The following is a 14,489-nucleotide window of genomic DNA, read 5'->3' on the forward strand; positions in this document are numbered from 1 at the left end:
GGGCGGACGGAGAGAGAGCAGTGGGAAGGAATATCATGCTACATCAGAGAATTGGCTGGTCAAGGCAGCATATCAGTGTACTTGTGGTAGCTTTCGAACAAAAACAATGTTCAGGAATAAACCGCAAAAGATGATTTTGCATCATGTTCAACTGACCAAAGTACACCTATGGCAAGAAACTCTGTCTAATTTAATTTGACACAATTTAATGGGATCACAACTAAGAACTACATTGACTTATAAATTCGGGAACAGAAAGATGAAAAAACTAAAATTGTCTCTAACAAGTAAGGTTTTGACTAGAAAACAATTGCGAATGAGCATGAATTGTTAAAACTTTGGAATTGTATAGAACATATTATTTCAAAAATCTCAAGTATCTTGGTAGTTACGAACTCGGCAAACATGACGCCCACTACATAAATGGCGTTGGACGCAATATCTAATAGTTTTTGTGGATTATAACATGACCAAAAACAATTTCATGAAAAATCAATTATTAAGAGGAACAATAGTCCTTCCTTCTTGACATTCCAATGAGCATTAGTTCTATGACATTTTTCTCGAGAATTGCCCATCAGTAGTAGAAACACATACAACTTTTGCATCTATTCAAAAGCAATAAAAACTAGAAGAAAAGAAAAGGAATGCCACAAACCTCTTTCCCATTTCCAGCAATAAATGGAGCATTAGTGGGCTGGGGATATATCCCTTGGCTATTGAATATTGATGGATCGCTAGACTGCACAATTAAATTGAGGAAAGGAATGGGGAAATTTGTGGATAAAGAAGACGTCAGAAGACAACAGACAAACACTTTATTTGAAAGGAAACAGTCTAAAACAGCAGTTTTAGTAAAAACAACAAACAATAAAGAAGAGTTTTTAAATGTTTAAAAACAAAAAAAAAATAATGGAAATAACCTTATCCTTGTATCTCAATAAACTTGAACTTGTAAGGCTTTCTGTGCTGGAGAATCTCTGATTTCCGATATCATGAACATAACTTTTTATTTCCATTGCGGACAAAGGTGATGAATGGTGCTGTTTAACATAGATTACATCTTTACCACCAATAGTTACAGATGTAATTATGTGAGTCCCAAAATTTTCAATGAAGCTGTAAGAGACAGAGGTACCCTTAGTTAGGAAACGATAGCAGTTCAAAAAGTTACTAATGTGTCAACTATATAAACAAGTTTCACTTATCGAAAGTGAAGTAATGAGAAATTCTAACCTTGCTAATGCGGGTGGGTCCCATGATGCTGGAACAGCTCTTCTAACACTTTGCTGTAATACTAATGGTGAGTTCATGAGTTGAAGCCTGGCAAGTGGTATGAAATATCCATCCATACAAAGTGTCTTTGTAGTGGTAGCATCTAAATGCTTTGCACCAGTGAAACTGAATGCTACATTAAAGCTACCGAGAGGAGAATGGCCTGAAATATTAGCCTTTCTGTTAAAATATTCCACCATCTGCAGTCAAAAGCAGCACTAGAATAAGTAATAAGAGAAAACTATTTATTAAAATAGAATTAGGTAAAGAAAAGATTAACCAAAAAAATAGAGAAACTTGCACAAGCATTAGAAAATACAGATTAACGAAGACCCTTTTAGAAAATACAGATATACAAAGACATGAAAGACATCACTGATTCACTGTGAACTAAATACTACTTATAAATTTAACAATCCACAAAAAGGCATCCAAATACTACATTTTCCATGCAAAAATCTGCTAGACAAAAGTTTAAATAGTTTTTTCAAAAGGGGAAAAAAGTAAGAAACAACGATGGTGTACAGTAGAGAGAGAGGAGAACCATTTATATAAACAGGAGCGACATTTAAAAACCTGATGATGGAGAACACTTGGCAAGTAAATGAATATGTTGAAAATAGAAGAAAAAGACAAAACTTTTTATTGTGCTTGTCGACACTATACAAGATGCGCAATTAATGAAGTAATACTTTATTTTTGTAGCACAAAAATCCTAGTATACTTGAAAGTAGAAAACCTACAAAAAATATGTTTCTTTACAAACAACATCCAATCATCTATACTAACAGGAAGGACCTTACACCACAAGGATATTGGTTGATCCTATTAACAAGAGAGAAGAAGGTCAACAACACATCCTTTACTTAGATAGGGACCGACCATATCCCCCATTAGCAGACCTGACAAGATGGCATGCATAATGGTAGAATGGCAATTGCGCTTTGCAATATAACCTTGTGAACCAAGCATAGCACTTGAGTTTCTTTTCTTCTCTTTTGCACCAAAACTTAAAGAAAGAAAATCATGCACTTAACTACAAAAACTTGATCTGCTTCTTCAAAAACTCGCCTAATCCTCTCCTTTCAAAGTCCACAAAAGAGCAAAAGGAGCAACATCTTAAGGTTGCATATCCCTCTCTCTATTGAAGTCCTGCTGAACACCAAATCCTTATTTCTTTATTTTAAAAAAAACATCACATCCTTATATATAGTCAATATTGACCGTTTTATTACAACAAATTCAGTATCGGCCACCACAACTAGCTTATGATCAGGAATGTACTAACTAATGATCCTCTTTTGTAGAAGCAAGACCTATGCATCATTTTCCTTAGAATTCAGCAGTTAAGGATGCCCCGCTAGCTACCAATCACATCCCACATGAACCGACATACCTTCCTAAACGATTTGAGAAGCCAAATCGATATGTGAAGAAATCCAGCATCTTCTCTTTTTAATACTCATAACTTAAAACTTTTTTCTAGTTAACACATCGATTTAAAAGAAGATGCTGGGTTTACTCCCCTCGACCCCCCCCCCCCCCCCCATCTCTTTTCACCCGCCCTTTCTCTCTCCTAGGGAAACAGGAGCTGACCACTCTAGGGCTCTATATGTTTGGTTCTGTGTAACATCTTTTTGCAGGTGCTAGCAGAAGCTTTCCAGCGGTAAGGAGGAACATCCAACTCCAGCACCAGCATAGTTCAGCGACAGTATCAGTCTGGCGGACACCCCAGGTTGTATCTTCCAATCTCCGTCCAGTAGTCTGCAATCTGCACATCCCGGTTCTGCACCATCCCTTTCTCTTTCTTACTATTACATCTCAGGCAATATAGTTCTGTATCTGTTTCTTGTTCTTTTTCCTTTTTGTCTTCAGTTCGTACTGCAAGCTCCCTTTTGTTTCTCCCTTACAAGTTAAAGTTAATAGAATTAACTTGACTGCTAATACGTTTAAGGAAGCTTGATCTAGTCAGAAGAGATTCTCAACTCCACATCCTCGAAGGAAGGGACATGAGAAGGGCATTGTGGGTTCGATTCTCCCCTTTTGTTCCTTCCTAGCAAATTACAAGATATTTTTGTATCTATTTTCCCTTTTCGCTCTGTTTTTTGACCACCTTGCCTTTTCTCTCATTTTTTCTTTTTGATCAGGTAGGCAATTATATTAATCAAAAGGCGATCCATATACAAGTATACCAAAAAGCAAAGAACCTACAACATGACATGGTTCTCTACAAAAGACATCCAATCCTTTATACAACCCAGCTCAGGGGCGAATTTACGTGTAAGTTTTGGAGCACGTGAACCCATGGTCTTTTCGTAAAACTACATAGTTTATGTATATATTTTTTAAAATGGGTATATAATATTATCTGTTGGCACTCGGGCTACAAAAAGGATAAATGGTGCACTTGGTTGAGAATTGAGTTGTTTCCCTATATGACTAGAGATCGATTCTCACAAGAGCATTTTTTCCTTCTCTTTTTTAATGGTGCACCCATGTTCCAACAATCCTAGATTTGCCTCTGACCCAGCACTACCAAGTTGCCCCAAAAATAAAGAAGCGATCAGAGGTCATTCCTCAACTGCCCAAAAGTCCTTTCTTCCCCTTCAAAAATCCTCCTATTTCTCTCTCTCCAAATGATCCACATGAAAGCTAAAGGAACAACATTCCAAGCTCTGCACTTTTTCCTGCTTCTTCCAATTTTCCAGCAAAACAACATTTCCTTCACAAATCTAGACATCACCCAAGACATACCAAACTATTTTAGCATATCCTGGTGGACAATGGTAGACTAAGGTCTTGTTCTCGTTCAGGGACGGGGGGCTCGGGCTCGGGGTGGTAAATGGGTTAAGGGAGCTTCCTTCAAGCTGAGAGAGCAAGCACTTGGAACATAAAAACTTTACCAGGAAAGTCCATAGAGCTAGTGAAGATTCTAAAGAAGAGGAGGATTAATATAGTTAGCTTGTGTCTGTGAAACCAAATGGGTAGATACTAAGGCGTAGGATGTGGACGGATAGAAGTTGTGGTACTCAGGAAGTTTGAGGAATGCACCCAAGGGTATGGCCTAGCGGTGCAATGAAGTTGGTTTGAGCACTATGAGGTCTCAGGTTCAATTCTCAATAGAGACAAACACTAGGTGATTTCTTCCCATTTGTTCTAGCCTTGGTGGACAGAGTTACCTGGCAACAGTTGCGGTGCGAGGTGGCAGGTATCCCGCGCAATTAGTCGAAGTGTGTGCAAGCTGGCTTGGACACCACGGTTATAAAAAAAGGAGGTTTGAGGAATAAGAAAGGGGTAGGAGTCTTAGTAGATAAAGTGCTAACGGAGCAAGTGATAGAGGTTAAGAGGGTCAACAATAGGATGATGACAAAGAAGTTATTTGTTGGAGGGATACTTTGAACATTATTAGTACGTACGCTCTACATGCTCACTTGGACGAGGAAGACAAGAAGATCTTTTGGGAGATTTTGGGCAAGGTGGTGAGAATTATACCGCAAATTGAGAAGCTCTTCGTAGGAGGAGATTTTAATGGGCTTATTGGCCACGGGGTTATGACGATGTGCATGGAAGCTTTGATTTCGGGGATAGGAGCGAAGAAGGGTCTCCATGTTGGATTTCAAGAGCCTTTGGATTGGTGGTAGTCAATTCGAGTTTCTCAAAGAAGGAGAAGCACTTGGTTACCTTCCGTAGTACGATGACAAGACTCATAGACTATTTGCTCTTTAGGAAGGGTGATAAGGTCTTAGTAAAGTTAAGGTTATCAAGAGTGAGAATCTTATGATCCAACAAAAGCTCTTCATGATGGACTTGGGGGTCGTTTGGTACACTCCATGGGATAAGTAAGGATATCCCATGGAATTATTTTATCCCTCCCTCCTTATGGGTTAGTAATCCTATGATTTTAGTACAAACGGTGGGATAAAATAGTCCCGGAATTAAGTAATACTTTATACCAAACATGGGATAAAATTAATCCCAAACTTTATCCCGGGGTTATTTTTCTTATCCCTTCTACCATTCGACCCCTTAGAGATCAAGAGGGGAGAAAGAAGGACGTAGATGACCAACCAATTATCAAACGGGGTAGCTTGACTATGGGCATGCCCCGAAGTTAGAGAATAAGTTGATGGCTATGGGGGTTTCAAAGTGTGGTGGGGATGCGGTCAATATGTGGATCAGGACTGCTAATTGCATTAGGGAAGCGCCTAAAGAGGTGCTCGGTATTTCAAGCGATTGATATGGTGGGCATCGAGGGAACTGGTGGTGGAATCGAGAATTCCAAGGGAAGTGGAGGCAAAGAAGGTGGCATATGAGAAGTTGATGGAACGTAAGGACAAGGAGAAAAAAAAAAGAACAAATAGAGGAAGGTATAAAATGGCAAAGAAGGAGGCTAAGTTAGCGATAACGGCGGCAAAAATGACTTTTACAATGTCCACAATTGGCATGTCATTCGTCAAAAGCCACTCAACTGTCCCCAGTACTCTCAGAGCCGGAACCTAATGAGGAACATTAAAATTCTAAACCTAGTCCAGAACCTTCATGAATCAAAAATCAATTTTGCTACATAAAGAAAGAGAATCAATTTGAATTTTGCTACTAGTTGTCAAGTTTATCTTTTACATAATTCTAGAATACTTAGCTATTAAGAAAATGAGTTGTCAACTATGAGTTATGTATGAGTTGTCAATGAATTGTGTATGAGTTGTACAAAGGCTTTTGAAGCCTATAAATAGAGGCAATAACCTCTAGCTATGTAGTTTTAGTTCAACTCTTCTATTAATGAAACTTTGTGTTTTCTTTTAAGATCTTGGATTAGATCTTGTATTTTAAGGGCTTTGGATTAAGCTCTTGTTATCCGTGGATTCGCATTGTCTCTAGAGCGTTATCTTACAACACGTTGAAGTTGTTCCTTCAAAAAATTGTGTAGTTTACTTTATTTAGCACAGTAGAGAGTTCCTCTAAACATTGTGCTACATCAGTTTAGTATCAGAGCAATGGAGGATCTTACAACGAGGGTGAATAACCTAGAAGAAAGATTGGATCAACAAATCACTACTCTTCGTGAAGAACTCACAAGGAGGTTTGAAGAACTTGTATTAGTGAGAAACAATCAAGGAGGTATTGCCAGAAACCGGAGACAACATCGAGATCAATATGTGGAAGAGGAAGATGATGTGGAGGAACATGATCTTTATGCACAACCAAGAAGAGGTCATGCAAATAGTGGAGATATGTACAAGATTAAGGCTGAAATCCCAACTTTCAATGGTAATGTAAACATTAAAGGGTTTCTTGATTGGATCAATTACGTGGAGACATTCTTTGAGATTATGAATATCCCGACAGAACGTCGGGTACCATTGGTGGCATATAAATTGAAAGGAAGAGTTGGAGCTTGGTGAAATCGTCATCAAGAAGAGCTTCGTTTGAGGGGTGAAAATCGTGTAAGATATTGGCCACAAATGAAAGCACTTCTAAAGGCTAGGTTCTTGCCTGCAGATTATGAACAACTCCTGTACCTACAGTTCCATAACTGTGTTCAAGGTAATAAATCTATTTCTGATTATACAGAAGAGTTCTTAAGATTACAAGTAAGGTGCAATCTTTCTGAAAATGAAGACCAACAAGTCACAAGGTATATCAATGGTCTCAACGATTCTATCCAAGAACGTCTTGGCATACAACAAATTTGGTCAATAGATCAAGCTCAAACGCTTGCCTTGAAAGCTGAGAGATATATAAAGACCAAGAAGTCTTATAAAGCCGCGTCTTATTCTCGCCCAGAATGTATATCAAAAAGTTCTCCACGCCAAGAGGAGGGGAAGTTTATTCCATCTAAAGCAAGGAAAGATGAAAAGGCACCATCTTCTAGCAAAAATAATGATAAGCAACCATCTAATGCGATCAAGTGTTACAAGTGCCGCGAAGAGGGACACATATCAAGCAACTGTCCAAGAAGGAAGTTTGTCAACACCACTCATCGTAATGAAAGTGATGAAGAGGTGGACAACTATGAAAGTGAAGGTGAACTCGAACTATGTGAAGAAGGGAGAAGAAATAGTATGTGTGGTCAAACGCCTTCTATGCTCAACCATGCAACCTGAAGAGACACAACGAAAGAGGACACAATGAAAGGCTTAACCCTCAGGGGGTGGTAATTGGCTTGAGCTTTGGGGTGCTCCCTTTCAAGGTCTCAAGTTCAATACCCACTGGGTGCAAATAATTTTTGAGGGCCATCGGACTGGGTGAAACCCTGAATTACCCGTGGTGCACTTGCGGGAAACTCCTTGCCGAGGGCCTATACACCCCCCGGATTAGTCGAGGCTCGAAGAGTCTTGGACACCCGGTGCAAGTCAAAAAAAAAAAAGAGACACAACGAAAGAGGATATTCGAAAGCAAATGCACTGTGAATGGAAAGGTATGCAAGTTGGTAATTGATAGTTGTAGCTGTGAGAATTTAGTTTCTGAAAACATGGTTAAACACTTAAATCTTGAGACACATGATCACCCGAATCCATATACTATCGAATGGCTCAAGAAACGAGTGAAGATCAGGATCACCAAACAATGTTGGTTACCACTTTATTTAGGTAAGTATTATCGATCAAATGTTCTATGTGATGTGGTTGATATGGATGCATGTCATGTTCTTCTTGGAAGACCCTGGCAATATGATGTGAACACCACACATAAAGGAAGAGAAAGTTGGTATTCTTTCATTTGGAACAAACGAAAAATCATTATACTTCCAAACAAGACTAGTAATAATGCCTCTGAAGTAGAGGAGAAGAGTATGTTAACCATCACTCAAAATCCAAAAGAATTTGCTCAAGAGTTAAAGAAATCAAAATTATGTGCCGCATTAGTCATCAAAGGAAATGACCAACCAACAAAAAAACTTCCAGTGGAGATGCAAAGTCTGTTATCTGAATACAAAAGCATACTTGGAGAGCCTCAACATCTACCTCCTATGAGGAATATTCAACATCAAATAGATTTTGTTCCAGGTGCTAGTCTTCCCAACCTAGTACACTATAGGATGAGCCCAAAAGAGCATGCAATTCTAAGGGAGAAAGTAGAAGAGTTATTGCGTAAGGGACATGTTAGAGAAAGCATAAGTCCATGCACTGTACCAGCACTATTCACGCCAAAGAAAGATGGATCTTGGCGGATGTGCGTGGATAATAGGGTTATCAATAAAATCACTACAAGGTACAGATTTCCTATCCCACGAATGGATGACATACTTGACCAACACAGTGTAGCAAAGGTGTTTTCGAAGCTTGATCTGAGAAGCGGATATCACCAAATACGAATTAGACCCGGTGATGAATGGAAGACTGCATTTAAGACAAAAGAGGGGTTGTATTAATGGCTAATTATGCCATTTGGACTTTCTAATACTCCTAGTACTTTCATGCGCCTAATGAATCGGGTTCTTCGTCCATTCTTGTCACAGTTTGTAGTTGTCTATTTTGACAACATATTGATCTATAGCAAAAATATGGAGGAACATTTTGAACATGTCAAAAAGGTGATAGATGTATTGAAGGAGAATGAGCTCTATGTTAACTTGAAGAAGTGTGTATTCCTTGAAACAAAACTAGTTTTCTTAGGCTTTATTATCTCAAGTGAGGGGATTCAAGTTGATGAGTCTAAAATAAATGCAATAAAGGGATGGCCAACTCCAAAAACTATCTCTGAAGTGAGGAGCTTCCATGGTTTAGCCACTTTCTATAGAAGATTTGTGAAGAACTTTAGTACTATCATGGCACCAATCACTGAATGTTTAAAGAAAGGGAAGTTCAAATGGGATGAAAAAACTAAAGTTAGTTTCATGGAGATTAAGGAAAAGCTGTCACAAGCTCCTGTATTAGTGTTACCAGATTTCAACAAGACCTTTGAGTTGGAATATGATGCTAGTGGAGTAGGCATTGGGGCTATTTTATCACAAGAAATGAAACTTGTTGCTTTCTTCAGTGAGAAGCTAAGTGAAGCAAGACAAAAGTGGAGTACTTACCAGCAAGAGTTGTATTCTGTTTATAGAGCACTAAAGACATGAGAGGTCTATCTAATGCCTAAATAATTCATTGTCTACACTGATCATCAATCCTTGAAACATTTTAGAAGTCAAGCATATAGATCGCATGTTAGCAAGATGGGCAGCATACCTGAAGAGATTCAATTATCTTATTGTCCACACAAGTCCGGAGTAACTAATCGAGTGGCAGATGCTTTAAGCCGACGTGCAAGTCTCATGGTTTCTTTTGAAGCTAAGTTACCAGGAGTAGACCAAATAAAAGAACTATATAAAAATGATGAAGACTTCGGGCGAATCTGGGCGAAACAAACAAAAGGTTTACCGTTAGAACAAAATTTTGTGGTGCAAGATGGATATCTCTTTAATGGAAACCGCTTATGTATTCCCAGAGGTTCTCTATGAGACAAGTTGATTCGAGAGATGCATTCATGTAATCTTAGCAGCTATGTTGGGCGTGATAAAACAATTGCTAATTTGGAAGCACGCTACTATTGGCCACAACTTAAGAGAGATGCAGGCAAATTTGTGCAAAGGTGTCCAATTTGCCAAACATACAAAGGTCAGATTCAAAACACCGGACTCTATATGCCATTACCCGTTCCAAGTGCACCTTGGGAAGACCTATCAATGGATTTTGTACTTGGCTTACCAAGGACAAGGAGAGGACATGATGTTGTTTACGTGATAGTAGATAGATTTTCTAAAATGACTCATTTTATCCCTTGCCGTAAGACAATGGGTGCCCATCATGTAGCTAATCTTTTCTTCAGAGAAGTAGTCAGACTACATGGTGTTCCAAGATCAATTGTTTCAGATCGAGATAGCAAATTTCTTGCTGCATTTTGGCTTACTTTATGGAAACAATTCAACACAGAATTGCAGTTTTCAAGCACTGCCCATCCACAAACAAATGGCCAAACAGAAGTGGTGAATAAATTTTTAGGAAATTTAATTCGATTCATCTGTGGAGATAAGAAAGGACAATGGGATTAGCTTTATCCCTTGCGGAGTTTGCCTACAATAATTCTAAGCATAGGTCTACGGGTCGTAGCCCTTTCTACATTGTGTACACTAGCGTTCCAAGACATGTGGTTGATTTAGTAAAGCTACCAACAAGGGAGAATTCAAGATCAGCTATGACCTTTGGTGACAACTATTCGGAATTATTTAAAGAGGTTCAAGATGTATTAGATGCATCAAACAAGAAATACAAGCAGTTGGCAGATAAGAATGGGAGGCTAATGTCATTCCAAGTTGGTGACCAAGTAATGGTATACCTTAGAAATGAGAGATTGCCTACTGGTGTTCACGGAAAATTAAGGCAAAAGAAATATGGCCCATACACTATTCTAAAGAAGATCAACGACAATGCCTATGTGGTAGATTTGCCAAGTGAGATGAATATTTCAAATACTCTTAATGTTGCTGACCTATCACTCTATCATCCAGAGCAAACACTTTACAAAGAAAACTCGAGGTCGAGTTTCAAAGAAGAAGAGGAGAATGATGAGGAACATTAAAATTATAAACCTAGTCCAGAACCTTCATGAATCAAAAATCAATTTTGCTACTTATAGAAAGAGAAAGTCAATTTGAATTTTGCTACTAGTTGTCAAGTTTATCTTTTACATAATTCTAGAATACTTAGCTATTAAGAAAATGAGTTGTCAACTATGAGTTGTCAATGATTTGTGTATGAGTTGTCAATAAGTTGTGTATGAGTTGTCAATGAGTTGTACAAAGGCTTTTGAAGCCTATAAATAGAGGCAATGACCTCTAGCTATGTAGTTTTAGTTCAACTCTTCTATTGATGAAACTTTGTGTTTTCTTTTAAGATCTTGGATTAGATCTTGTATTTTAAGGGCTTTAGATTAAGCAATTGTTATCCGTGGATTCGGATTGTCTTTAGAGTGTTATCTTACAACACGTTGAAGTTGTTCCTTCAACAAATTGTGTGGTTTACTTTATTTAGCACATTAAAGAGTTCCTCTAAACATTGTGCTACATCAGAACCCCTATCCCCAAAAAATCCAGCATATTCCCTTGCCCATACAACTAGTTAAATTTATAGTTTTTCCATTCCTTTGATAATTCGGATGTTGTACCTAGTCCTCCCAAATACCAGCACTGAAGTACTAACAATACCTTAAGGATTGCTTCACATACTCCACACAATTCAACATTTTTCTTCAATTGAATCACCACTTGAACTTTACTTTCTCCTAGATCTAAATAGAGATCAACTTTTGCAAAAAGCTCATCCTATGCAGGAACAAGCACAAACGAGCTTAGCACAAAAGTATCTGGGATGGCTGCTTCAAAACAAAAAGCTTTTTGTCGTAAGCAAGAGTCACTATAACTCCACCCTCTTGAACCTTCCTTTCTTCGTCTTCCTATCTTTTTTTTCGATAACCGTGGTGTCCTAGACAGCTTGCGCACACCTCAACTAATTCCATGGATGCATGTCACCTCCCATCAACAACAAGTACTTCGTCCACCAAGGCTAGAAAAATTGGAAGAAAAAACACCTAGTGTTTTTGTCTCTGCTGGGATTTGAATCTGAGACCTCATGGTGCTCAATGCACTTCTTTGACCACTAGGTCACACTTTTGGTTGCCTTCTATCTTTTATTTTCATTAGCAAGCATATACATAGTTATTATTAGGAATGTCAAAAACCTAACCAAGCATCCAAACACTTGCAGGGTTTCTGTTCAATGGCATGAGCCAACGTATAATGTGTGAGTTAGACATCAGTCACAAGTTAGAGAACCTAGGACAAATGTTTGGTACTTAAGTAGAGAATGGCAGTAGGTGTCCACCGAGCTTTAAACTGTGTGCCAACTGGTCCTCGGGGATTACACAACAACCCGTGGTAGACCCAAGATTTAGAGGTCATGCATGCCCTGGAGATTCAAACACACATATTGACACCAAAAGTTTTTAAGATTGCGCCGAAAACCAAAGTATCCAGCTATCTTCATGGTTTCAAGGGTGGTTTTTTCTGTCCTATAATATTTTTTTTATACATTTCTTTTATAACTATACCTAATCTGCATCAGATGTAACAGGTGTCGGAGCACCACAAATTTGCACGTAACTCCGCCCTTGAGAACAACAACAACATACCCAGTGGGAACCCCACAAAGTGTGGTCTTGGAGGGTAGAGTGTAGACCTTACCCACCCCTTGCTCAGAGGTAGAGAAGTTGTTTCCAATAGACCCTTGGCACAAGCAAAAATAGTTCAAAGGAATCCAACAAAGACAAAAACAACTGATAGTAACAGAACAGAAACTACATTCTCGGGGATTACACGGTTGTAAAGAAAAAACACCCGACCGGATACTTGCAGAAAGCTTCATTTAACATAAAGCAGTACAACCAACAAATCTGTAATTCAACAAATCAAACAGATCACACACATACCTCATTATAATTGCAAACACTAGAGCCATCACGACCACCTTGCTCCTGGAAGTTATTAATATCCCTTGAAACATTAGGCAAGACTATATTATCATATAAACATAGATCCCTTTTGTGTTCTTCATCAATCTCTACAACCCTAGAACCAGCCACCCCTTTACAGTATAGCAATCTTGTATCATAATTCACATCAAAACCCCTTCCTAGCGCCTGCACCGCATTTATAGCTGTATGAAAAGCTGCTGTTTTTTCTTCCATTACATCCAAAGCAATAACTTATTCAATTTAAATCAAAAAGATTACTTCAAGAACTCCAAAAAAACAATACCCATTAGGGTAAATAAGGCAAAAACTTTCACTTTTATATGGAAAAAAGGGCAGAAAGATTGAATCTTTTTGAGATTAGAGAGTCACGTAACAAACCCCAAAGCTGTAATCTTATGAAATCAAGAAAAATTTCTTTAAGTCAACACAAGTAAAATCAGATTCTTGGAAGTTTGACTGAGAAAAAGATTTACCCCAAAAAAGAAAAAGGTGAAAAAGGAGAAGTTGAATGTTACAAAGTAGATTTTGTGATTGTTCAATCTAACGGCCCTCTTTCTCCACTGTACTAAACATATGGGTAAACTACTTTGACTCAACTTTTTTCACTTTGTTTACAGCGTACTTTGTAGTGTATGTATCTCTATTATCTAACCATTGCTGACTCTTCCGTATTTTTTTAACTCTATTTTCTGTTTAGTTATTACTACGCCAAAAGTTATTGACTCGACCAATATAAAGGCGAAATGGTGTATCTTGTCCGAGTTTGTAAAATATACATATTTATTTATATTATTAGTTTAGTGTATGTACTTTGCACGTGAATCTCTCATCAATCAATAAAATTATATATGAGAGAGCAAAGTTATTAGAAAGTAGAAAATTACGTCATAATAAATTTTACATCTATTTAAATGATATATCTTGTACCGACAACAACAAAATACCTAGTAAAATTTTATAAGTAAAGTCTGGAGAGGGCAAAATGATACGATATAAACTTGGATCGTATGAAAAACAAGCCAAAAATAGTCCACAAACAAAGGAAAATCCGAGAGCAACACAAACACAATTCTCGACTCCAACAACAACAAGAAATTAGGTGTAAATGACTAACAACAACAAGGGATAAACAACATTATAATAAGAAGAACAACACTAGGATAACAATAATCTAACGTTATAAGATTACAAGACACAATAAGAACCAACGGGTTCACTAGACAACACAAACTAAGACATGAAATGTAAAGATAGAAAGTGAGACATACACTATTACAAGATTAGGAACCCAAAGATATATTAAATCTAAGGACTCCTAGGACTTGCAATAGCAACACCACACTCTTACGAAGACATAAGATCGGAATCCACCTCTCAAGCACCAACGTTTCTAAGCAATACACATTCACAAGTGATTCCACACTTGTTCATGTCCTAGTTTCGGCCTAGGGAGGCTCTCTCTCTAGAGAGATGTTCTTTATGTTCTTACATTCAATAACTAATGAGCTAAAACCCTAACATGTTCTTTATATAGGCTAATACAAATAATATATAAAATGACAAAGGTGCCCCTTAGTGTTAAATGGACAAAATGGCCTGAGTGCAATATAGGGACGGCTTTGAATCCCTTTTCACACTTCAACTCGTACACTCCGTAGGTTGCATTCAACACACTCACAAACGTCTATCTTCATGATCGTGCC

At 38.0% G+C, this 14,489-nt stretch overlaps 1 protein-coding gene across 2 annotated transcripts in view; it reads right to left on the bottom strand.

Annotated features, from left to right (window-relative positions):
* The window catches only part of LOC107843394 (MACPF domain-containing protein CAD1), a 16,225-nt gene extending 2,690 nt beyond the window's left edge, over positions 1 to 13,535 (bottom strand). Inside the window, exons 1-4 of one of the 2 annotated variants that reach the window (XM_016687665.2) lie at positions 12,742 to 13,485; positions 1,237 to 1,475; positions 924 to 1,119; positions 659 to 742 (exon numbers count right to left, since the gene is read on the bottom strand). In XM_016687665.2, coding sequence (XP_016543151.1) covers positions 659 to 742; positions 924 to 1,119; positions 1,237 to 1,475; positions 12,742 to 12,999 — 777 coding nt within the window. In that variant the 5' untranslated portion in view covers positions 13,000 to 13,485. Of the gene's footprint in view, positions 1 to 658; positions 743 to 923; positions 1,120 to 1,236; positions 1,476 to 12,741 lie in introns of both variants that reach the window. The other variant, XM_016687666.2, reaches the window with a different exon arrangement.
* Positions 13,536 to 14,489: the final 954 nt, after the last annotated feature.

Source organism: Capsicum annuum, chromosome 10 (assembly GCF_002878395.1).
Source record: "Capsicum annuum cultivar UCD-10X-F1 chromosome 10, UCD10Xv1.1, whole genome shotgun sequence".
Classification (NCBI taxonomy): domain Eukaryota; kingdom Viridiplantae; phylum Streptophyta; class Magnoliopsida; order Solanales; family Solanaceae; genus Capsicum; species Capsicum annuum.